This window comes from Podarcis vaucheri, assembly GCF_965113315.1.
Source record: "Podarcis vaucheri genome assembly, chromosome: 12".
Lineage (NCBI taxonomy): Eukaryota > Metazoa > Chordata > Lepidosauria > Squamata > Lacertidae > Podarcis > Podarcis vaucheri.
Window position 1 is genome coordinate 37,954,007 of NC_138750.1, and position 25,629 is coordinate 37,979,635.

The following is a 25,629-nucleotide window of genomic DNA, read 5'->3' on the forward strand; positions in this document are numbered from 1 at the left end:
AAATTTCCATTTGTATCCTATTCTGCCTTCAGGAGCTCAAATTGACATCTTAGTCTTACCAGGTAGGTTAGGCTGCTGGCGAAGGACCCCACGCTGGTGCATACCTATGATAAAACTGCAGTTTGGAGACAGGGATGAGGTCTTGAGGTTGCACGCACTGTTTCCCATTGCGCATGAATTCCTCCTGACTCTCCTGGGCAAAACTAAACACAGATGCTTCTAAATCTCCTTTGAGTACTTAGACTCTGAAATCACAGCATGCATGATCACACAGCACATGCCCTATTACCTAAATCTCAACATGTGTATTTCTGCAACATGTCACTGATTTGCCTATGACCAACCCATGGGTTTTGTGGCTGATTTGAACCTGGTTTTACAAGCCAAAGCCCATCACCCTAGCAGCAATCAGAGCCCACTAGGTCTTTTATAGCTGCATAAGAGAACACATCTAGACAGCCTATAGAAAACTTGTGATGAGCATTCAGGACTGCCCCTCCAATAGAATATTTCAGTTAAATAAGTGTGGGAACTTTTGGTGGGGATAGCAATATCAAGTTTCACCTTTTCTTTGTGCATGATCAGTATTCACAAGACCGTCATTTATCACTAATGTTTCAGGCAAATGAAATTCTGTTTTTATTCCCTGCAAGTGCGTATTAAGATCGGCCATGATAATTCAGGAAACCAAGAAAACCTTGAAGATTCATCTATCTATAGCCAAGATGCAATATCCACCATTCTACAAGTACTTTCAGATTTTAAAATACTGATTATAAAAAGGCAGGTGTTAAAACATCCAAAAGCCACATTTAAATGAATGAAAGTAAATGCAAATAGATAGTGTCGGCTGAAATCTTAAGGAAACTTGAAGTAGATGTTATGAATGCACAGACATCTTGTACCATAAGCAAATAAAATTATCACTCAGAACCCAGATATAGCAGAAGTAATTATTCTGCCACAAATTCATGAGATTAGCCTTCCTGTCCAAAGTGAAAACAGAGGTTCCATTCCTATCAAAATGTAAATTTGTGGCTTAAGTATGTTGAAATAAGGCAGCTCCCTGTCACTCACATTTAAGGAAAAAACACATTTGCAATACATTTCACACAGGTCTGAATTTCCTCTTCTATGAGAAAAGCTCCTACAGATATATTTATTATCTATGATCCTATATATTCCTTGGGAGAAAGTATTACTGATTTCAATAGGAGTTTCTACTAGCTAATGCCAAGGTGCAGGGAGAATCAAAAGATATATCTTCTAGACATCTATGGAGCAAGTAAGCATTAATATGTTGCTACATTATTATATATGGCTCTAAATTCATCACCCTGCTTCTACAGGTAGTAGTACCCATCACCTCTTAATATATCACATATTTAGAAAGTGTTCTTCATGTCAAAAGAGACCAAACTCAGTTTGACATTTCAATGAAAAAATAATGAATTTAAATCTGTGGTTCCTTTAATATATATCAATGCCAGCATAGCTCCTCTAATTTACTCAATGGAATCAACTCTAGCATGGATATGGGAGAACTATATGAGAGGCAGGTCCACCACAGATCAGATAAAATGAAGTTCATGGCTCATCTCATGCTGTTACACATTTGCTAGTCTATTACTGTGTTCATGCGTGCTTTGCATGCTGACTGTTTTCTACTGATCATTGCTGGGTTTTAAAATGTTTCTCTTTTAACGTAGTAGCATGCTCCTGCTCAAGCCTACCTACATGCTAAATTATTCCACAGATCAAAAACTGCTGCCAGTGCTGTCATCCAGCCGTTTAAAATATCTTAGAACATTGATACAGAGCCAACACACAGGTAATGTGCCCCCCCAAAAAAAAAATCCGCTGACCTCAGTCATACTGTTTTGGTATTTCCTTAAAGGTTCATTTCAGCAAAGTACACGCCTTCCTTCCCTTCCACATTAAGGAAAGCCTCTAATTTACAGAAGCCATTTATTCCGTCTAGGTCCAGCATGACACAGACTTGTTTGCAGTGATGGAAAAGTGATTGGTCACGTCCTTCATCCACTCATCCCGGAGGGCACTCAGCCAAGCATATACGAGTAAAATTGTGCACAGCGTCCTCTTTATACTCTTAATAAAACAGCCTAGGAGAGAGAAAGGGCTGTAGCAAGAAAGAAGCACAGCTCTTAAAACCTTCCCCACCTATTTCCACAGAGAAAGGTGAAAATTTCCATCCCCTCCCAAGCATCTCAGGAGAGTGTATAGTCTCATGAGTGATTCTGAGATAGCTGTAACATTTACCACTAGTCTGCGTTTAAAGGATTTAAAAGAAAATAGGAAGCCCAGCATGCATCCAGAATGAATCCTGCTCAAGTTGCAAGCATGCGATAAACGAGGGGCTCAGGTTTAGCAAGACGACAGGAATTCAATTCATCTCTTATTTAAAAACAAACACAGCCTTACCGTTTTGTTGTAGAAAGGATCGGGTTAGATTCACCTACGACTCTTTAGCATGCCTCTAGGAGCATTAGTGTTTTGCAGGCAGGCCAGCCTCATTCTCAGCAACTGAATTCACAACATCTTTCTGCACTAGCAAGCTGAAATGGTGCGGCTGTACTACAGCTAAGAAAGGGGGAAATTATAAGCAGAAAAACAAAGAAATCCCTCAAGGAAGGATATTCTCTGCGGAGTTGCTGCGTGGAAGGTGCTGATGATCATCAAGGAAGGAGATTTCACCGTCTAAATGCCATCGACAGCACACAGATAGGGGAAGGAAGGTTTTTGGTTGCTGCTTTTTTAAAGAAAATGTGATGGACTTGCCTGTGGAGTTTCCCGGGAAGGCACTCTACTCAGGCTCTGCAGCAGTATTGCAGCCAATGTAACTATGCACATGCAGTCTAGGTGGTTTGCAGCATCATGGATTGTTTTGGGGGGTAGGCATGTAAATGTACACCTTGGAAGAGCTTCAGTAGATTAAGGAACTGAGGCCAATGTATGTACAACTTATAAGAGGCTGGCAGTTATTCCCTAGCATCAAAAATAAAATAAAATTGCCAAGTGTGAGGGGGAGAAGGAGGAAGAAGTGCATATGATGACATTTGTTCACAGTGCCTCAACTTTGTCGTATTAAACTACTTCACAAGGTTAATTAAAGCCTGGCCATTTTAAAGAGAGAGAATTTAGGCTCTTCCCCACAGCTTTAATTAATGGGGAATTAATGCCCTCACTAATCCTCATAACAAATCCAACGACACCAGAATGTTTAATGATTGAATTATTGCCATCAATAAGGCTGAACAATATGCATGTCTAACTCAGCCTTCCCTAGTCAGCTGCTCTCCAGATGTTTTGGATATAAATTCCCACAATCCCTGATCATTGGCCATTCCAGCTGGGGCTGAAGGGGGTTCAAAAAACATCTAGAGGACATCAGGTTGGGGGAAGCTGGTGTAGTTTACAACTGTGCATTCAGTTCCATCAACATTATGCCAGCAACACCTTACATCTAAACAATCTAACAACTCAGCTGCAAGGATTATTTGCCAAGGCCCTCAAAAGAGCTCTGCTTTTGATCCAAGAGCATATATCCTGCAAAGCCTAGTAAGATCCAGTGAAAGAGGCTGCTCAAAGGGAAGTGCACTATGAACTAATTTACCTAGAAAAACAGAGTTATTAGGCTATAAACTAGAATAACAGAATTGCAGAGTTAGAAGTGACTTCTAGGGTCATCTAATCCAATCCCCTACGATTCAGGAGCCTCAACTAAAGCATTCAAGACAAATGGCCATCCAACCTCTTCTTAAAAACCCCCAGGGGGAGAGAGTCCACCTCCTCTCATAGGAGTCTGGTGCACTGTTGAACAGCTCTTGCACTCAGAAAGTTTAGTCTAAATCTCCTTTCTTGTAAGTTGAGTCCACTGGTTTCGATCCTGCCCTCTGGAGCAGGAGAAAACAAGCTTGCGAGAGCCTATTAGATATTCGAAGATGGCTACTTCCTCTTTCCCAGGCTAAGCATACCCAGTTCCCTCAAATCATTTCTCATAAGACTTGGTTTCCAGACCCTTGATCATCTTGGTCGCCTTCCTCTGCACACATTCCAACTTGTCAACATGCATCTTAAATGGAGGTGCCCAGAACTGGACACAGTACTCCAGATGTGGTCTGACCAAAGCAGAATAGAATGGTACTATTACTTTCCTTGATCTGGACACTATACTTCTGCTGATGCAGCCTAGAATAGCATTAGCTGTTTTTTTGTTGCTGCATCACACTACTGACTCATGTTAAGCTTGTGATCTTAGCTCCCTTTCACACCTACCACTGGCAAGCCAGATGTCCCCCATCTTATATTTGTGCATCTGGTTCTTCCTGCCTGCCAAAGTACAGAACCTTAAATTTGTCAATGTTGAAATGCATTTTGTTAGTTTGGGCCTAGTTCTCCAATCTATTAAGATTTTCCTGATTCTGTCTTCACTGGCATTGGCTACCCACCCACCCCAGTTTGCTATAATTTGATGAGCGTCACCTCAATATCATCATCCAAAGGGATTTGAACCGTTATCTCCCAGGTCCTAGTCTGACACCCTAACCACTACAGCACACTGGCTTCCTACGGGGCAGCTATATAAATTAAGTAGGTAAATAAATATTGGGAAAGCAAAATGACACTAAGAGCAGGATCTAAAATATTTTTCTTGAAACTTGAATTTGTTTTCTTCTGGATTGTCTTACTTGATGTTTTAATGTGTTGCAAACAGCTTTCAGATTTTTTCCCTTCAAAATAAAAAGCAGTATAATAATAATAATAATAATAATAATAATAATGAATTTAATTGCAAAAAAGGCACCTAGACATTCCATTGTGGCAATCGTAACCCAGGTTTAAGGAGCCATTTGGTGACTAGGTTATATATCTGAGTTTCTAACACTGCCTTTGACTTGACTTTAAGAGCCAGGAGAATTAAGAAAGAGTTATCTATTCAGAAATAGATTAGCAGAAATAGATGAAGAAATGTCATGTCCATCAGTTAAGCAAATCCTTATTTAGCTGCATTGTGATTTTGCAGACCCATGAGGAGTCATTGGCCCTTAAGACTCCACCAGTCTAAAACCAAAGTAATAAGTCTCACTTATTCTTCAGTAGATGGTTGGAAACTTCCACTGACTTTAGGTCAAGCTTGTATTTTCACTCTATTTTCAAAGAGCTATTTTCAGAATTTTTCTTTAAAAGAAATAAATGTGAGGGAATGGCATCTGGGCTGTAACCTTACAAGGGCTATCTCCCCCCCCCCCCAATTCTTTTACTCTGTGCACTTACAATTATATACACTTTACTTTTTATCTTTCAATAGAAAGAATGCAGTCAAACCTCGGAACTCGAATGACTCCACTGCTGAATGTTTCAGTTCCCAAACGCCAAAAACCCAGAAGTAAGTGTTTCGGTTTTAGAATGTTCCTCGGAACTCGAACGTCCGACGCTGCTTCCGCTATGAAAACACCTAGCTGTCAGTCAATCGGAAGCCTCGCCTCAGAACTCAAACATTTTGGAAGTCGATCGGTCTTCCAGAATGGATTACATTTGAGTTCCCAGGTTTGACTTTATAAGAAAAACAAGGGTTACACAAATCCTTACCAATCCACCTGTATTAGATTTGCAGAGGAGTTGGATCAATTACACATGGAAATTCTTGATCATGTGGGAACCTCTTTCACAAAAGGATAAGAAATACAGATCTACATTGTTTCTGAAGAATTTAGTCGCCCTAGTTCAACACAAATATTAAAATATTAATGTTGCTGCCTTTGAGTGCTGATTATTTTAGTTAAGATTTATTTTAGATTATTCACTGTGTCAAGACCCCACCTCAGTAAACCCTTGACGAACTTTAATGGAAGACCAAGGCTGGAAACCAAGTGAACTTGGGGATTTTCAGAACAAAGGTGGGTAGAGACCGTCCATCTCTCAACACAGGCCTGGATATATATGTGGCAGGGAAAGGGGCATATTATCTGGCAGCTTAAGTTACAAACACAGTATAAACTGGCTGGGTGCAACCATGCATTGTTGTTGTTGTTGTGCTCTCACTACTACTTCTTCTTCTTCTTCTTCTTCTATCGTTTAGTTGTGTCCAACTCTTCGTGACCCCATGGACCAGAGAACGCAAGGCACTCCTGTTTTCCACTTTCTCCCACAGCTTGGTCAAACTCATGTTCGTAGCTTCGAGAAAACTGTCCAACCATCTTGTCCTCTGTCATCCCCTTCTCCTTGTGCCCTCAATCTTTCCCAACATCAGGGTCTTTTTCAGGGAGTCTTCTGTTCTCATGAGGTGGCCAAAGTATTGGAGCCTCAGCTTCGCGATCTGTCCTTCCAGTGAGCACTCAGGGCTGATTTCCTTAAGAATGGAGAGGTTTGATCTTCTTGCAGTCCATGGGACTCTCAAGAGTCTCCTCCAGCACCATAATTTAAAAGCATCAATTCTTCGACGATCAGCCTTCTTTATGGTCCAGCTCTCACTTCCATACATCACTACTGGGAAAACCATAGCTTTAACTATATGGACCTTTGTTGGCAAGGTGATATCTCTGCTTTTTAAGATGCTGTCTAGGTTTGTCTTTGTTTTTCTCCCAAGAAGCAGGCGTCTTTTAATTTGATGACTGCTGTCACCATCTGCAGTGACCATAGAGCACAAGAATGTAAAATCTTTCACTGCCTCCATTTCTTCCCCTTCTATTTGCCAGGAGGTGATGGGCCCAGTGGCCATGATCTTCGTTTTTTTGATGTTGAGCTTCAGACCATATTTTGCGCTCTCCTCTTTCACCCTCATTAAAAGGTTCTTTAATTCCTCCTCACTTTCTGCCATCAAGGTTGTGTCATCTGCATATCTGAGGTTGTTGATATTTCTTCCGGCAATCTTAATTCCGGCTTGGGATTCATCCAGCCCAGCCTTTCGCATGATGAATTCTGCATATTGCCATCCCTGAGTCTCTCTGTTCATAAGGTTGCAACCTGAATGTGTTATCTAATAATTCCAAAATCTGCAGGTTATGTTTCATCTGCCATACACATTTTTACTAGTAGCAACTTCACAAATACGTGCATCTGTTTTATTGCCGTTATCTTTACTTTCAAAAGTGTTCTTCTCATAACAATCCTACAGAGTTTAAGACTAAAAGAGTGTCTCTCCCCACTCTCGCTCTCACTATGCATCAATACATTTGCTACTAACAAAAGCTCATCTTACTGGACTTTTATTCTTCAAATTATATCTAGCTTTCTGCTGGCCTCATGCAGGGACTAAATTCAAGGGCCTCCAAGTTCTAAAGCAGTCACATCACTTCAACAGCAGAAAAGAATAAAGACCAAACACAAATGAATAGAAACTTGACACAATAAAAGAGAGAGGTTCATTTACACCTTAAGCTTCGTCTGCATTGAATGTACCTATCTTTTAATGACGTTTCTCAATTTCATAATTCCCCACACTAAAAGCGTACATCAAAGTCCTGGTTTTCACACCAGCTGTTTCCTATCCTTTAAAAAAAAATATCAAATGAAACAAAATGCTTTATGCATGTTTGCAGCATACTTTTAAGTTCCTTAAAATCAGAATTAATCTTTCTCCTCATAAATGGCACATATTCCATGGAGCAACCATTCTCACACTGCAAAAAGGTGTAGACTTACAGAGGTCAGAACTACATGTGATGCCATCTTTGCAAGAAAAATGCATTTTCACTTAAGCATAACCACTCATATTAAGCTCATTTTAATGCTTCATGTTTCAGTAATAAATACTAATTGTTAATCAGACTGCCTTTGCTAGTCTTGATTATTTTATACTGTTTTAGTCACTGTTTTATGAGCAACAAAAAGGGCCCAGGAGAAGCAAAACAGCAGTGAGCTCCTTTCCAGGTGTCCACATATTTGCACTAAGCCAGAGATTGGGCCTGGCGTGACATGTGAACCAGACCATCAACCGAACAATTTTGACATGTAAGACTAGTCAATACTAACATCCCTATATTACAGGCAGAGCCAGCCCAGCCATTAGGCAGGATGAGGCTACTGCTTCAGACAGCAGAAGCCCCCCTTTCGGAGATCTCACTCAAAATATGTGTAGTCTTTCTGAAAATTGGCACAGATGGCAGTGCCGCTTCTCTGCTACTGGCAAATGAGGCAGGGCAAACGGTCACAGGAGCAGGTAGGTGATGGTAGAAGCAGCAGCAGCAGCAGGCAAAAATGGCACTTCCTCAAGTGGTGAAATGGGATGCACCACCCCGATTGTGGAGCTGAGGAATGAAGACTTGTCTAAATTAATGGCTAGGAAAGCTGCAGTGAGGACCCATTGGCCTCTAGAAGTTGTTGCCTTGAAAAAACAACTAACTAACAAATTCCAGCAGTTATCTATGAAATCCTATGAAGCTATGTTGGAGGTGTAAAAATGGGATAGGCACCTTCATACACACGTGGTGGGAGTGGAGGAGGATAAGGGAGTTTTGGGACATTATTTATAATGAACTCAAAAATATATTTAAGTGCTACTTTACAAAAAAAAAAACAAAACCTGAAGCCTTTCTGCTTGGAATCATGTCCATGGAAATCAAGAAAGCTTCCAGAAATTTATTCATGTATGCAACCACAGCAGTGAGCGTTTTAATAGCCAAGAATTGGAAAAGCAACATTATCTCCACAAAAACAGACTGGTTAGTGAAAATGATTGAATATTTACATCTTGCCAAATTAACAGGGAGAATAAGAGGGAATACAATTAAAAAAGTCAATAAGGAATGGATAACATTTAAAGAATACCTTAAAAACAACACGGATAATGAAAATCTCCTGACAGATGTACAGTGGTACCTCTGGTTGCGAACGGGATCCGTTCCGGAGGCCCATTCGCAACATGAAAAGAATGCAACCCGCAGCGGTGCGTCTGCCCATGCGCAGGTTGCGACTCGCCGCTTCTGCGCATGCTCGTGACATCATTTTGCACTTCTGCCCATGCGCGAGCAGCGAAACCCGAAAGTAACCCTTTCTGATACTTCCGGGTCGCTGCGGGAAGTAACCTGAGAGAACGTAACATGAGGTATGACTGTAGAATGAATCTTGATAACAGAGAAAATAACAAAAGTGAAATGCGTACAGATTAACAAATTACAAAAAAACACAATGAGAAGAGTTGGAAGCCAAACATGCATGGGGTGTTTATGTTGGGTTTGCATATGTGTAATTTTTGGTATTGTAGGTATTGTGGGTATTGTATTGTCTAATTTCTATGTAAATAAAGTAAGATAAAAAATGACTTTTTTATTTGATAGGCAACATAGGCTCTTAGAATCAGGCAAAAGGTGCACTGACTCCATCATTCTGCTCTCGTAGTGGCCACACAGATGCCAAAGGGAAGCCCACAAGTTACTCATGTTTACATTCCCTTTTCACCTGCACAGGGCTCCTAATTATGTAGCCATCTTCATGAGGTGTGCGTTTGTAAGAGAGAAAGAAATGGGTGTACGGAACAGCCTGTCTAGGTAAGAACTAATATTATCTGTAACTTTCCTCTTGTTTTTTATTAGGCTCATTTTAAGCTGCTCCCTTCATTTGATTACTGGACAAGAATAATCAAGGCAAAATTGCCATCCCCTGTGGAATACTGCATTAACCACGTTTCATGCTGTAAGCCCCCTTTCATACTGACACTTAACTGTTCAGCCTATTTGCAGCCTTCTATTCTCCAGACTTAATTCAGATGCCCACTTTCCATTCCTGGGCAGTGAACCATTTTGTTTCTTAGTGTCTGGCTAAATGAGCAATCCACTGATAAGAAAACAGAGAGGCATAAATTTTCTTAGATTCAGGACTACTGACAAAAAACCTTATTTATACACAGCACAAGAGAAGATACAATTTTTTAGTTCTTTATCTCACACTCAACACGCCCTGTTATTTGTGTACACATAGATTAGAACACTCTGTTCACAACGTTCACCATCCTTGCGCATGTTATTTATTTGAACAGAAGTCCCTGTCCTTTTTTGGAAAGGAGAGATAAAGAAATAGGAAATTAAAATAAGTTAAAACCAATATGAGTTTTTAATCGTCCTAACAAAACGTGGGATCATTCAATTTCTACACTAGAAAAATGCTCTTATTTTAAAGCTTGAGATGGAATAATGAATAATAATGCAAGGTTTCCTTTTTTAAAAAATGAGACTAGTAGTGTACATTATTCTTATATTTATGCACCTTACTGTAAGGCAGCTATGCTTTTTAAATTGGTGGCACCATAGTTGGTCATATTTTGATTATTTAGTCATTTTAGCAATTGGAAAACATCTTGATGTAGTAGTTGTGACACAGAAAATGCTGGTCTTTATTATTGTTTACAGCTGGGCAGTACATGTACATGCTGAAAAAATTAACCAAACACTTGTAAAGCCCACACTGATATTTAAATTCAAGTTTTAAAAAGCAAGGCCACTTAACTAAGGGCAATGCAGTGCAAGAGACTCTTTACAGGAAAACCTAAGCTTGTGCTGTAGGGAAGACTGCCACTCTCTCTCAAAAGAGCCAGTGTGGTGTAGTGGTTAGAGCGTTCGACTAGGGCCTGGGAGACCAGGGGTTCAAATCCCAACATGGCCATGAAACTCACTGGGTGGACTTGGGTCTCTCAACCTAACCTACCTTGAAGGGTTGTTATGAGGATAAAATTGGGAGGGAGAGAATTAAGTATGCCACACATCAAGCTCCTTGGAGGGAAGGTGGGACATAAACGTAATAAGTAATAGTAGCGCTGCCATGGGACATGGGTGGCACTGTGGGTTGAACCACAGAGCCTAAGGCTTGCCAAGCAGAGGGCCGGTGGTTCGAATCCCCACAACGTGGTGAGCTCCCGTTGCTTGGTTCCTGCTCCTGCCAACCTAGCAGTTCGAAAGAAGGTCAAAGTGCAAGTAGATAAATAGGTACCTGTCTGGTGGGAAGGTAAATGGCGTTTCTGTGTGCTGCTCTGGTTCGCCAGAAGCTGCTTAGTCATGCTGGCCACATGACCCAGAAGCTGTACGCCGGGGGGGGCGGTCTGACATGAGTATCACGCTTCCTTCACTAACCCAGGCAGAAGCTTCCAGGGAAACAGAGGCAAGACCCCTGTCCCGATTTTTAATCAGCAGAATGTTGGGGCGTATGCATGCTGCATTCGGTCCCCCAGCTTCAGCTTTGTGCTTTTGGGACCCTGGGGGACCTCCATCCCCCCACCCCAAAAATATAGAGGGTGGGGAGAGGCCTTGGCTCCTGGTACCAACGTCCGAAAAAAAAGTTCCGAAAAAACACCCAGCAAAGTAAACAAAATAGAAGCAGCATCTGTTACCGCAAACTGTAAAACCTGCTTCTTTTCAGAATGTGGATAATGAAAAGAACTTTGAATCCAAAACAATCAAATTCAATTAATGCAGAAGGCCATTTTGAACATCCCAGGATATAACACAGAGAAACCTAGCAGAAAGGAAAAGGTTTGAAGCAAAGACACTAGCACCTTTGAGATTAGATCCCACACAGAATAGATTCTTTCAAATGAATTCAAAGACTAGGCTGTATTTATAGCCACACAGCACCAAAGAAAGGTGTATAAAGATGTTCAACGGCAACGTAATACAAAAAAAGGTATATAAATCTCAGCAGCAGTTTTTACACTGGTATATGGAACATAAAACAGGTCATCTGAAGGACAGATCTTACACACACTGTCTGTAAGCATTCTGTAGGTGAACCTGACGGTATGTACACACTTGGGTGTCATATACCCAGAAGGTTCAATGCTCTGAGCAAAACCTAAAATGCAAGTTTTGGAAGCTGGTACAAAAGAATAGAAATATTAAAAGCATTTAGAATGAACGGCAATGGGTTGCTCAGGCCTCGCCCTACGAAAACACATCCTGGTGAATGGCATGTAGAAGACAGAAATACAGAATGAAATAAAATACAACCTATTTGAATAACTTGCAGCATTCCCCCAGAGACAGCTCTAGGAACTGCACTGGGGAAGTTCCACAGCTCACAGGGTTATTAAATATGTTCTTTCTGTTATAGACACTTGTGCAGAGTTAAGGTTTTTCAAAAGACACTAAGCCAGCATGGCGTAGTGGTTAAAATGTTAGAGCACCCTCCCCAGTTACCTCTAAGCTCTACCTACTCAAAAGAAAGGTATAACATGAGGCACAGAGAGGGAAAACGGAAGGGCAAACTCACGCACACCGCCTTGGAATGTTGTTGGCAATGGAGACAATGGAGTGCGCCTACAAGGGTGAAGTTAAACTGCTGCATTAGTAGCACTGCAGTAACCTCCTCAAGGAGCAAGCCTGGGCGGGGTATATAGAGGTCCTAAGCTGCCCAGATGACAATACCCACCCACCCCCAGCCTCGCTGATGTAGTCCAAAAGAAAGCAGAGGAATGTATTTGGCACCAGCTTGGCTGATGCTAAACTCCTGAGCCTTTTCTCCTGAAGATATCCCGCATTGCAGTGGAGGCTTAGGATCAGAGTTTTCCTTCTGCTACCTTCCCAGTTTGATGAGCCCCATCTGCCCCTCACTTCCCTCTACAGCACGTAGAGAATCCACCTTCTTGACTGTTGGACCCACCATTGGTCTTGACCAATGTAAAGGAATGTGCATCTTTTCAGGAAATCAGCCAGAACCTGTCTTTGCATGCAGGGAAGTCCCTAACTCACCAAGGACTGGAGAGCCATCAGCTATCCTCACCTAGTTTAGCCATTTCTGGGGTATGGCTGCTGTTGCATGCTGACAGCTTCTAAGAGCCACAACAAATGATACAAAAGAAAGCAGTTGTGATAACAGCAGGTTCAAACACCGCACTCTTCTTATGGAGGCTGCAAATAAATGTTTGTGCAGGAACAGGACAGGACATTTCCTGAAAAGATGCACATTCCTGTTGGTAGACCACATGGGCAGACTCCTGCCTGAAACCCTGGAAAGCCACAGTCCACTGGTGTAAATAATACTGAGCCCTATGGACCCATGGTCTAGTTCAGTATAAGATAGCTTCTGATGTGGGTAGTCCACTTGGTTTCCAAGCTGAGTGCAAAGAGAACACAAAGCTTTGTCCCTTTTGGGCGTGTTTCTGCATCCTTTGCTGTCACTTCAGGCTCAGGTGGCACAGAGTGCCTTCCAACAGCTTTGCCCAGTGGCCCAGCTGTGGCCCTATCCGGACAGGAATAGCCTAACTTCTGTTGTCTATGCTGTGTTAACTTCTAAGTTAAATTACTGCAATTTGAAGGCTGCCTCTGAAGACTGTTTGGAAACTTCAGCTGGTGCAGAATCTAGTGGCCAGGTTGCTCACTGGGGCAAGATAGCTTGAGCTTATTACACCGAACCTGCCCCTGACTGCATTGGCTGCCAATTTCAAAATTATCACATACCGTATTGGCCCGAATATAAGCCGCACCTTTAAAACTGGAGGAGGAAAAAGAAAAAATGCCCGAATATAAGCCGCTCCATTCCTCGCTGCTACTGGCTGCATACTTGGGGCGGGGGGCACTGTGTCCCTTCCCAGCCTTTGGGGAGAGGACAGGGGAGTACGCATGGGGCGGATGCCGCTTTAACGCGCTCCTGGCGCTGTCTGCCCTGCGCTCCTGGCTGCATACCTTAAGGTCACGAATATAAGCTGCACTTTTAACTTTTCACGGTCAGAATTTGGGGGGAAAGTGAGGCTTATATTCAGGCCAATACAGTAATTAACAGCTGCAGTCTTAATAATTTCTATTGTGCTGGTCCCGGGGGGGGGGGTTACCGTGCGGCGTGGTCCGTGTCCGGTCGGAGGCTGAAGCGGGGTCCAAGGCAGGGAGTCGGGCGTGGTCAGGAACTCTGGCAGAAAGCAGGACAGGGTGTGGGCAGGAACAGGTAACCAATGATGTTGCTCCCGCAACCTGGGACTAGGCGGGCTGGCCTTTATCTCCTCTGAGGCATAGGGCAGCCCCGGTCCACAGGTGCCTCGCCTCTCCTAGCCTGGAGGCGAGCACTCCTCCTGTGAGAACTTAGTTCCCTTTGCCTCTCTGCCCTGAGCCTTTGCAGCTCAGGAGAGGCTGGAGGGTTACTGGACCCAGAGGCAACCTCACCTTCCCCTGACGGGGCTGAGAGTGGAGCACCTGCAGGCAATGGGTCCTCGATCACCAGCAGATTCAGCTGGTGTCTGCTCCTGAGGATTCGGCACAGGTGAGGGCACTTCAGATTCAAGCCCCTGCCCCGGCTCAGCCGGCCCTGGAGGCGGGGACTCCTGTGCAGGCTGGGATTCCTCAGGTTCAGCTTCTGAATCAGTTTCCCAGGCCATCACACCTATTCGTGTTATTATATTATTTAACTTTCAAAAAAAGTCTTCAGGTAAGGAACCCGTAGCTTTTTCTTTTTCATCCTGTGTGCGCCACATCCAAACATCAGTTGTTAGTCTCTTGGCCTTATATGTCTCTCTGACGTTTTCGTTTTCCCTGCGGCATTTGGGTCTATCTCCTTACTCCCACTGTTGTTGTGTTCCAGCCTGGTTGGGAGGGAGCTGCAGCTTCAAGGTTAAAGCCTCTTCTTTCTCCAGCTCAGCTCCATCCCATAATGCTCAAGTAGTTCCAAACAGATCAACAAGTTCCAGAGATTCACCCTTTCTTCCTCCAGCTGGAAAGGGAGAGGAAAGGCAGTGCCATTCCTCTTCCAACATACAAAAAGCCCTCACGCCACTTTCCTTTCGCTGCTTTTTTTAGTTTAAAAAAAAGGTTATATATCAACATCTCCATGACCTCTTTCAGTCTTTTTTTTTTGGGGGGGGGGTAGGCTCTAACTCCCAGCGACGCCCAAACAAAACAACCAGGCTTCCCCACCCCCCGCCTTTACTCCTTTCAAGCTACACACAGCTTTACATCTTCTTTTAAATCTCAATGTTACATCGTACATCAAACCATCCTCACTTGTATATCTTAAAATTCTATATTAGGAGAGGGTTGCTGAATCATAAATGTAGAAACTTCCATAAAATATAGCAGAGAGCCCCCGCTCTCATCCAACCACCTCCAGCACAAGATAGAATCTTCTCCCAATTTCAAACCTCAGTTCCATGCAGCTGATTGTTCACAGTTATTATGTCCATCTCCTCCAGTACGCGCCTATTCTTAATGCCAATTAAAACCCAATTATAAGGAGAACCTCCACATCCAATGGCGATGAGGGGGGTTCGCATAAGGTGAAGTGTGTAGCACCCAGTGCCTCCGCCCATCCCCGTGCTGATCCGTGAGGAGGCGAGCAATTAAGCAATGGCAGATTGCCAGTACCTCCTGTACCCCAAGAGGTTTATAGGGGATAGTTTAAACCCTTCCCTTTTTTTCAGCCTGTGTGTCTCTCCGATGTTGAGAGAGCCATCGCCATGACATGGGGACAGGAACTGGAAGCCAGGCTTGAGTCATTTTTAGCCTTCTCAAGTGGGCCCTGGGGTGGAAAGTTTTATCATTTATCCCCGCCCTAGGAGTAAGTTATACACAGAAGCATGTCTTTTTAATCCTCACCTGATTAATATACTTTCATATAAACAGGATATTTGCTCCAAGCATAGTTGGTCATTCAGGATTTGGCACAATATTGCTGTTCTTTGTCAGAACGTGTCACTCTGGCAGACTTCAGTGAATTATTAATTCACAGACGGGGGAAATGTTCAAAGACGTTTTTGTTTTACACCTTTAATATACAAAATCATGTTTTGTTAGATATAACTCAGTCACTGAAATTTGACAGGTGGTAATATACATCTTTTCTGTATGGCATCCTTATAATGAAGTCATTCCAGAATCCATTAAGTCCCCAGTAACAGCGCATATGATTCATGCTACTGAAATATATAATGAAATCGCAGCACAACAACATGGGTAAAAGAAACATAGTTTCCCACACATTAATGACTTACAGCTAAATCACCTTAAAATGAACTCTCAAGAGTCAAAATGGGACCGCTGGAAAACAAGAGGAGCCAGCATGCATGGAGGAAATGCTGAGAGTTGGGGAAGTAAAAAGCATAACCCAAAGAAACAGCCCAATGAAGACTGAGCATGCTCAGTTGTCACCAGGAACTACAGAATGCTGCTAATTGGGCAAGGAAAACTGGGGTGGGAGAAGTCAAATGAGCAGCCTTCCTGAGCCCCTTACAGGACTGGGAAAGTAGTTTCTGATTTGCATGCAGAAGATTACATTACAGCTTGGAATGTCTCCTGCCCTATGGAGCCTCTGGAGGGATCGCCCATATTTGATGTGCATCACAGGGTGATCCGTAACCCAGGATTGCCCCTGAAGAAATAACCAGCAATCAGGATGGTTGATTCAGGATACATACCCAACACTTATGCCAAAGCCTACTGACATCTGTAATCAATAAAGTTGTGGCTATTCCTATCCCAACGTGTTATCATGCATTTACTGCTGCTTCCCACACCCTGGTGACCTTGGGCTCACTGTGCCTGGGACCGCAAAGTTCTATGTGCTCACTTTCTCTTTGTAAACTTCCCATAAGCATCCAGTGGGTCACTGTGGAAACAAGATGCTAGAAGACGTACGCCTTTGGTCTGCTCCATGGGGCTCTTCTTACGTCCCTTATTTTATATGATAAAATTAAATAGGGCAGAAAGATCAATAGATTAATGTACATGGTGGCAAGTAAAAGGAATCTCAGGTTCCAAATGGCACCATTTTCTGCTCCGTTAATCAACTGTGAAGTTGCTCAAGGTATGGCAGTCGAGAGATTTTTCCTACCTCGCCTTCCAAAATATTAAACGCAACCGCAAAAAGTGCCAACGGGTCCCTGGCGAATGGAAAATATATCATAAGGACAAAGGGCAATGGCAGATCTTTAAGGAATGGCAGGTTTGGGAGTGCGATTTAATGTATTTACCAAATAAAAAGTCTCAAAAGAATAGAATGTAAATATATTCCCACAGCCTTCTGAAGAGCGAATGTAGGCAAATCAACATAGCCTGTGCTACACTGACCTTACTGGTTGCAGGCAAAGGACTGTGGATTCCAACACAGACATAAAGGAAACTAGGTCTGCACTTCCTAGGGCACTTTGTGCTCATGTTTTTCAAGTAGCCCCCCCAGGCTAAACAGCAAGCCACTTTTGACAATGAAGGAAGCTTCAAAAGCAAGTGTGTGACACAACATGGTAGCTTTCAGTTTATGAGGGAAAGGGTTTTTTAAAAAAGAAAATCCCACTGGGCACATACAAACCTTCAGACATGTCTAAAGAAGCACTCTAGATTGCATCCCAGTGTCTGCGTCTGTATCAAAACAATAATTCTCATTTGTCTTCTCTTAATTCCCATCTCCAATATGTAAAACGAAAGGCCCACTACTAGCTTTTCAAGGCCTAGTTGCTAAACACCTTGTGCAACTCAGAATATTGTGCTGTTGTTCAGCAATAGGCAGCGTATTTCTTCTGAGACCGGCAAATGTGTTTGCTTTATCTCTTCCTTTGTTTCTTCCAGAGGGGAAATACCAAAAATACTACGCTATACTTGATCAACAAAAGAGACTGTTCTCAGTAGTGATCAATTTAAATTACTGTGGCTTTGTGGCATGAAGGGACTTTCGACCAACTGCCTTCAGTCACAAAGAACTACTTGCATTAGAGAAGATGATTAATACTCCAAATATAGATTTGCAGAATGCTACAGCATCTTTTTGAGCCAAAGCAAAACAGAAATCCATGTTGTATAACCCTAGGGTTTCATCTACCTCATAACATGGGAGATTATTATTCCTTTCCTTATTGCTTCATTTTGGATCAATATAATGCACCAGGGCAAATTCAATGTTTTATATGTATAAATTTATTTATATATTGATCTCATTGGAGTATGTAGAAAAAGGCACCTTTTTTCTAAGTAGAACACAGCATAACATGAAGGACTATTAAATCACTTCTCAGTTCATGTATAAACTGATCCAATGAACATAATCAGATGACTAGGATGAGACATTCCTCAGGCAGTAAAATTCTGCCTGCACAGAAGGCTCCTAATAGTGATGTGCTTATGATGGTAGAGCCCAGCAGAATAGCACTGCAGATCTGGGTAGCCAGTGGCTATGGAACAAGAAAGTGTATCTTCTAAAGATGGTACAGTGGACCCTCTGGTTATGAACTTAATTCGTTTCAGGGGTCCGTAACCAGAGGCGCCGCTTCTGCACATGCGCAAGCAGTGAAACCCAGAAGAATACACTTCCAGGTTTGCCGCTTTCGCAACCTGAAGATTACGTATCCAGAACGGTATGTAACCCAAGGGTCCACTGTATAGGTCTCAAAAGATTCTGCTTACTTTATTTGTTATTATATTGAACTCAGAATGAATTTTCAAAGGCAAGTGTAAAGAATGCAGAGGAGCTTTTGATACCATGAATCATAAGTATATTAAAGTATAAGTAGGTCATTAAGGCAATGTTGATGAACACATCAGGTGCTCCTCTTTAACACAGAATCGCATTGGATAGAGAAACTGCATCTTACGTGAACATGGCAGGTGTCCAGCTGCATTTGATGGGTTTGCTGCACTTGTTTTGTAATGCCCCTGCAGGAGACGGAACAAGATTTCCAAGGCAGAACCAGAGATTTACAACTACTGCTCTATGAGTCTACACCAAAGACCACAACCCACTACTTTAGCTTTAAAAAATCAACTACAAACAAGACATGGGTCAACAAAATCTAGATTAGGATTTGGTGCAATTTATCAAGGATACTAGCGGCAAAACCCAGTTCTGGTACTTGGAATACTTCAAGCATCTGCCAGACACAGGATGAATTAGGTAGTGCAATTATTTCTTCCCTTCACCAGAACCAGCAAGACAAATGAAAATCAATTTCACTTCCAGATGGCATACAAAACAACAAGGACATTAACACTTTCTCCCTAAAAGACAAGCAGTGACATTCTTTCTCTCTGTAAGAACCACTTAACAGGACAGTGCACAGCTGAAATTAACCACTTCAATCCTACATAGACAATCCTCCCTCTAATTTTATCAGGGAGATAGGTAATGCTGGATACAGAATAGCAAAATAGGCTCTTTCTAAAAAAAAAAAAAAAAAAAAAAAAAGGAGGGGGAATGTAAACAAGCTTTAAGAAATCCCCAGACATGAGTCCAAAACTTGATAACCATTTAGATATTACAGATGAGGGAAAACCTGCTAGTATTATAAAAGAAGACACAGCACATATTCAAATGATAAAATAAAGGAACAGATATATGCATTTTCTCGCAGCTTGATACAGAATTATCGATAAGGTTTCAGATTTCCACATTTAGGTTCCTTCTGTGAGTCAGCAATGGAGAATCCTTGGACCTCCAGGTGTTTTCGTACTCATACATAATGTAGCAACCAACACAGAAGCAAAAGGAAAGACTACTGCTCCCACCTGAACCCAACACCTGAACAAGATAATCTGTACTGACCTGGACAAATTTTTAAACTGATGCTATGTACACTCACAGGCAAGAGAATATCCCCTACTAAAACACATGGTTTGAAAACCCTTAAAAATTATAGACAGTGTCTGAAATGTCAAATATGCACGATCCTAAATCATCTTTATTGGGCATCCCTATCTGCATTGTGCTATATTTGCATATGGTTGCATTATCCTAGTAAAGTAACTATTGTTTCCTGCAAACTACACTCAGTACTGAAAATGTTCATGAGAGTAACAGCCTGATGGACCAGACCAATGGCCCATTATTATGATTATGATTATTTGTATACTGCCTTTTACCCACAGATCTCAGGGCGGTTCACAACATAAAATCACAATATAAAAATACATAATACATAATAAAAACAATAACAAGCCAATAATACCCCCCTTCCCAACACATTTTTAAGGGCACTGGATGTCAATCATCCAAAGGCTGGCACCTAAAGGTGTATAATGAAGATGCCAGCTGAACCTCCTTAGGGAAAGCATTCCACAAACAGGGAGCCCATTCTCATGTTGCCACCCTCCAGACCTCTCGTGGGAGAGGCACATCTAGTCCAGAATCCTGTTATCACCAGGTGTCTTTGGGAAGCCAAAAAGCCGGACCTGAGCACAACAGAAGCATACTCACTCTGTCAGGGGAGGCAGAATGTAACCATCATACTCAGTATCTGCTGCAAGATTTATCCTTCATCAATTTGCCTAATCCTTAAAACCATACAACCTGATACAGTGGTACCTCGGGTTACATATGCTTCAGGTTACACATGCTTCAGCTTACACACTCCGCTAACCCAGAAATAGTGCTTCAGGTTAAGAACTTTGCTTCAGGATAAGAACAGAAATCGGGCTCCGGCGGCGTGGTAGCAGCAGGAGGCCCCATTAGCTAAATGGTGCTTCAGGTTAAGAACAGTTTCAGGTTAAGAACGGACCTCCAGAACGAATTAAGTACTTAACCTGAGGTACCACTGTAGTCAAAGCTGCCTCTAGTGGGGGAGCAGTTTCTGCAGCTGTACTAGGTAAAAAAAATTTTATTTCGTCTGTCCTGAACCTTGCAACATTCAGCTCCACTGAATGTCCCAGAGTTCTAAGCTTTCTAGTGTTATGAAAGAAGGGGAGAAACTTTTAATTTAATAGTAAGAGCAAACATACAGGTAACAGAATAGGCTTGTGCTGGTGAGGAGGGGGCGACTTTGTCCCACCATGTGTTGCTGAACTACAACTCCCATCATCCCCGGCCCATCGTCTCCTGGAAGGCCAGGAGTTCCCATACCTGATCTAGGACAGTAACAATCATTTAGTGGTGATGCTTGCTAGCCACGAAGCACGTGCATCTACTTATTGATCGGTTTCAGTTTATGTGGTATACAGGCCATACACTTCAAATATTGTGGTGTTAGAGGGACAGAAAGAGAAAAGACAATATGCATGTATGCAAACTGTGCCTTTTAAAATGAAATTGTTAAATTTTGACTCAGTTCTTCCATTTGATAATTGTGACCTAGTTTTGATGGTTGTAGCAAGGAACTTGGCTATGTTGAAAACTACTATTAAAATTTAGACATGGTTTTCATTGGAGTTAACCAAGTGTACAAAAAATAGTACGGTGCTAATAAAATGGAATCTTACGGACTTCCGGTTCGGCGCCAGCGCTAATGGCTGCTCCCTCTCCGAGCTCCGGAGAGAGGACGGCTCTGCGAGTTCGGGTCTGACCCGCTACGGCAAGCGGGGGACCCCTAAAATCACAGGAACGGAGCCTGTGAACAAGGAGATTCGGTGGGCACCTGAAGCGCCCCCCTTTACCGCAGAAAGAGCCTTTTTAAAGGCTCCGGAACGACAACGGGGAGCGCGGTGCTGAGAATCGCTACCCAGCCCGCAGGGTGAAGCCGCGTCGCCATTAGTGGAGAGCGCCGATTCCCTTCCTGAATAATCTGGACAAAAAAGACCCGTGAGTAAGATTGAACCTCTATTCGTGTCAAAACTACTTGAAATTAGGCTGAAAACGGGAAAGGCGAAAATTAAGGAAGTCTGCCTTCCCCCGACTGCATGACAATTAAAGCAACGGTGGAGCGCGGAACCCGCTACAGGCGAGGGTTTTTTCCGGTGGGAGAGCCCTAGCTTTTTTAGCCGAAAAAAGAGGTTTTTAGGGCGCAAAAACCTCTGGTTTTACCTCTGGAGGGTGTCTAGAGGTTCAGGTTCCCGGCGGTGCCTGGAAGCTGCCAGTTTCGGCCGTCAGGTAGCCTCCGTAAAAAGAGGTGAAGAGCGCGGCGGAACGAGCAGTAGGCGATCGGGCGACCATTGCAACGGCTAATAAGCGAAGCCCCAAGCCTGGGGGGGATAGCGCTCCGCTCTCGAAACAAAGAAATTCGGACACAAAACATCTAAATTGGCTGGAACGAATGAGCAGTTAAAACAAGGAAGTCTTCGAATTAATAAGAGAGGAGCTCGAGTTCAGCGGTCGTCTGCCTTCGTTAAAAGACACAGGCTGTATGCGGAGCCTAAAAATGAAAGTAAGTTGCCGCTAGCGGTTACCGTCTTCGTCTCCCCTGCAACAATTTATCTTTGTGGACTACGGTAGGAGAAGTAACTCTCTCCAAAAGAAGAAAGGGGGGCAGAAACTTTCGTGAATGAAGAGGGTTCCCAGTGTGGGTGAAGCATCGGAAAGATAAAGAGAGCTGTATAAATACATCCCTGTGAGTTCTGTGAGTGACTAATTATAGCCAATAACTGAAAAACTGTGAGTGAACTTCATGCTAAGAAAACCTCTGACGCCATATTAAGTTCAGGAGGTATCTAGATGCTATACTAAATAACTTTCTAAGATATTTGCTTTGCTTTTTGTTTTTGATAAAGAAGGCTGGTCTTTGGTGATTAGCCTAATAATTTTTGTATCCATTTTCTGTCTTTGTTCGGGACACTAAATTGGTGAAAATTGGACTTTAAAAAGAAATTGCCGGAGCAAAGGAACCATTTTAGGATTTTCCTTTTCCTCAGAACTTTCTTCAAGACTGGGTAGAGTCAGACTCCCTCTAGGGGTCTGAACTAAGTATTACTACTTAAAGTAGAAAACCTGTGTGGAAACAATCTAAGACTGTGAAATAGAAGAAGATTACCTTTAAAATTTCTCTAACACCGAACGGAAAATCCTCCTGGAACTATTTATTTTAGAAACCTATTTCCAAGGGGTAAATTTATCTCTAAGGGACATAAAGATACCTGGAAATTTGGATGTGAAATCTGAATTTGAAATTGGAATATATCTGAACACATTTGGAACTTGAACTCATTTGGAAGTATAGTTGGTTGTTATATTTGCTATCTTTGCTCCCTGAAATCTGAATTTTGTTTCTATTACTTTTGCCTTCTGGAATATCTCTGGACCACCAAGCTGAAGGGAAATTGTTTTCTTCTTCTTTGGAGTGCCTTTGGACCCTTAAACTAGAAATGGATTAATTAAAACTCTAATTGGATTAGCCCGAATGGGGGCAAGAAGAACACGGATTAACAAATAAATTCCTCTAAACCATAGTGGAAGACGGGACAATATTTTACATAAGCCCTTGAGGAGGAATTGCTAAGTTATTTGTAAATTATAATTTATCCCTCTGTTTGGTAGTGCTAACTTGCAACGGATATTCTAAATAGCATTTAAGGATAATAACAATTGTAATTGTAATTATTTAGGAATTGTTTAGAAATTGTACAACTTAATTTAGTATTTGATATTTGATACCTGATATTTGGGGGAATGTCGCATACACAAAAAAAGGGGGCGGAGGGGGGGACCCCAACAGATAGAAGAGCTTCAAAACAGGAAGCAGAGTTTAAAACAGAAATATTGAAGATGTTTGCAGAAATCAAGCAGAGTGAAAAGAATTTGGAGATAAAATTAGAACAGGTTGATAACAAAATTGGAAAAATGGACAAAAAGATTGAGGAGACAGTTAGTGAACTAAAGGGACAAATTAAAGAGGTCTCAAAGAGAGTGGATGAGGGTCTTAAAAAAACAAAACACGAAATGAAAGAGATGAAACGGGAAGAAGAAAAGATGAAAAATGAGATTGCAGATTTAAACAAAATACAGGAAGAAATAAAAGACTCTATCGCAATGAATGAATTAAAACAGAGAGAAGTGAATTTGAGACTGAGGCAGATACCGGAAGTGCAAAATGAAAATATAAAAGAAAGATTGATAAAAGAGATTGCGCAGTGGATGGGGTTATCGGAGGAAGAAGTTGGGAAAACAATACAAAATGCTTTTAGAATGAAAATAAGATCAGGCAAAGCAAAAAAATTCCCAGGTGACTGCCTAATAACATTTAAAGATAGAGAGATGAGAAATCAGATTTTACAAAGAAACAGAGAGAAAAGATTATATATTGATGGGAATTATATAATTATATTCAAAGATATTCCAATAAGACTGTTGAAACGAAGAGAATCTTATAAACCATTGGTGCAATTGCTTAAGAAAAATAAGATTGATTTTAGATGGGAGTTTCCGGAAGGGGTCTCGTTTTTCTACAAAGGGGTAAAAAGAAGATTGATTAGCCCGGAGGAAATAGGGAAATTTACAAGGAGATACAAAGAGCTTCAAGTAGAAGAGGAGGAGGTCAAAGGGGCAGAAGGAGGACTAAATTTAAGGGAGGAATTTGAATTAAGAGAAGAAGAAGAACAGGTTGAGAGAGAATCAGAAGAAGAGGAAGAGGACGAGGTAGGAGAAGAGATAGAAAGACTATAAGGTAAACCTAAATTCAAGTAGGGACAAGAAGAATGGCGTTAAAATTGTGGAACTGGAATGTGAACGGAATGAATGATAAGAGAAAACGGAATAGGATTGAACATATGTTAAAAAAGAAAAATCTAGATATCATATGCTTACAAGAAACCCATGTGATTAAAAAACACAGAAAAATTCTAATAAACAAAAGGTTGGGAAATGAATTTGTATCCTCGGACAAAGAGAAAAAAAGAGGTGTTGTATTATATATTAAAAATAAAATTGAATCTCATCAATTATTTAAGGATCAAGAAGGTAGAATTATAATGGTTCAAATTAAGTGGCAAGGTGAAAAGTTGATAATTGTTGGGATTTACTCACCAAATGGGAGTAAGAAGGAGTTCTTTAAACTACTGGAGGAGAAACTACTTGAATACATGGACCAAAAAATTATAATAATGGGAGATATGAACGGGGTGGTTTCATTAGAAATGGACAGATTGAGGAAAACGAAAAATAAGGAAGGAAAACTACCTAAAACGTTCTTTGCAATGACGAAGAATTGTAATTTAGTAGATATTTGGAGGCTCAGACACCCTCTGGAGAAGCAATTCACATACCACTCAGAATCAAATCAAACAATGTCAAGAATAGACCAAATATGGGTATCAAATGAGTTAACTCCAAGAATTCAAAAAATAGAAATACAGGCAAAGGTGATTTCAGACCACAACCCAATAGAAATGGAGTTAAAAGGCTTTGAAGAGCGAACTTTCAGGTGGAGGCTGAATGACAATATATGGGATGATCAAAAATTTGTAGAAAAAGCACAAAAAAATTTATCCAATTACTTCAGAGACAATATGGATAAAGGGACAAAAATGAGTGTGGTGTGGGATGCGAGTAAGGCGGTGATGAGGGGCCTTTGTATTCAGCAGAATGTATGGAAAAGAAATAATAAGGAAAAAAAGACAAAGGAGATCTTAGAACAGATTATGAGTAAGGAACAAAAACTGATTAAAAAACCTAACAACGAGAAGATAATACAGGAAATAAAGATTCTTCAAACTCAGTTTGCGATGTTAATAAATAAAGAGGTTGAATGGAATATTAAAAGGTTAAGGCAAAAAAATTTCGAGTTTGCTAATAAATCAGGAAAATGGCTTGCTTGGCAAGTCAAGAAGAGAAAAGAACAAAATACAATCAACAAAATTGAAGTGAATGGAGAAGAAATAACAAATCCAAAAGAAATTAGGAAAGGATTTGTCGATTTTTATAAACAACTATATAGGAATAAAGAAAGGAATAATAAGAAGAAAATAGAAAGATATCTGAAAGAGAAGATGGTGAGGAAGATCCCAATAGATCAAAAAGAACAGTTGAACGCACCAATTTGCAAAGAAGAAGTAGAGGAAGTCATAAAAGAACTAAAAA

The 25,629-nt window shown here is 41.5% G+C and overlaps 1 protein-coding gene across 4 annotated transcripts in view; it reads right to left on the minus strand.

Moving 5' to 3' along the window:
- CDK14 (cyclin dependent kinase 14) overlaps positions 1 to 25,629 on the minus strand; it is a 241,054-nt gene that overhangs the window by 169,400 nt on the left and 46,025 nt on the right. Inside the window, exon 1 of one of the 4 annotated variants that reach the window (XM_082194169.1) lies at positions 2,443 to 2,884. The exons of 2 other annotated variants lie outside the window; for them this stretch is intronic. Coding sequence is in view for 1 of the 2 variants with exons in the window: in XM_082194168.1 (XP_082050294.1) it covers positions 1,866 to 1,874 (9 nt within the window). In the remaining variant the exon portion in view is untranslated. Of the gene's footprint in view, positions 1 to 1,865; positions 1,985 to 2,442; positions 2,885 to 25,629 lie in introns of those variants that run through there. One more of the 4 variants, XM_082194168.1, reaches the window with a different exon arrangement.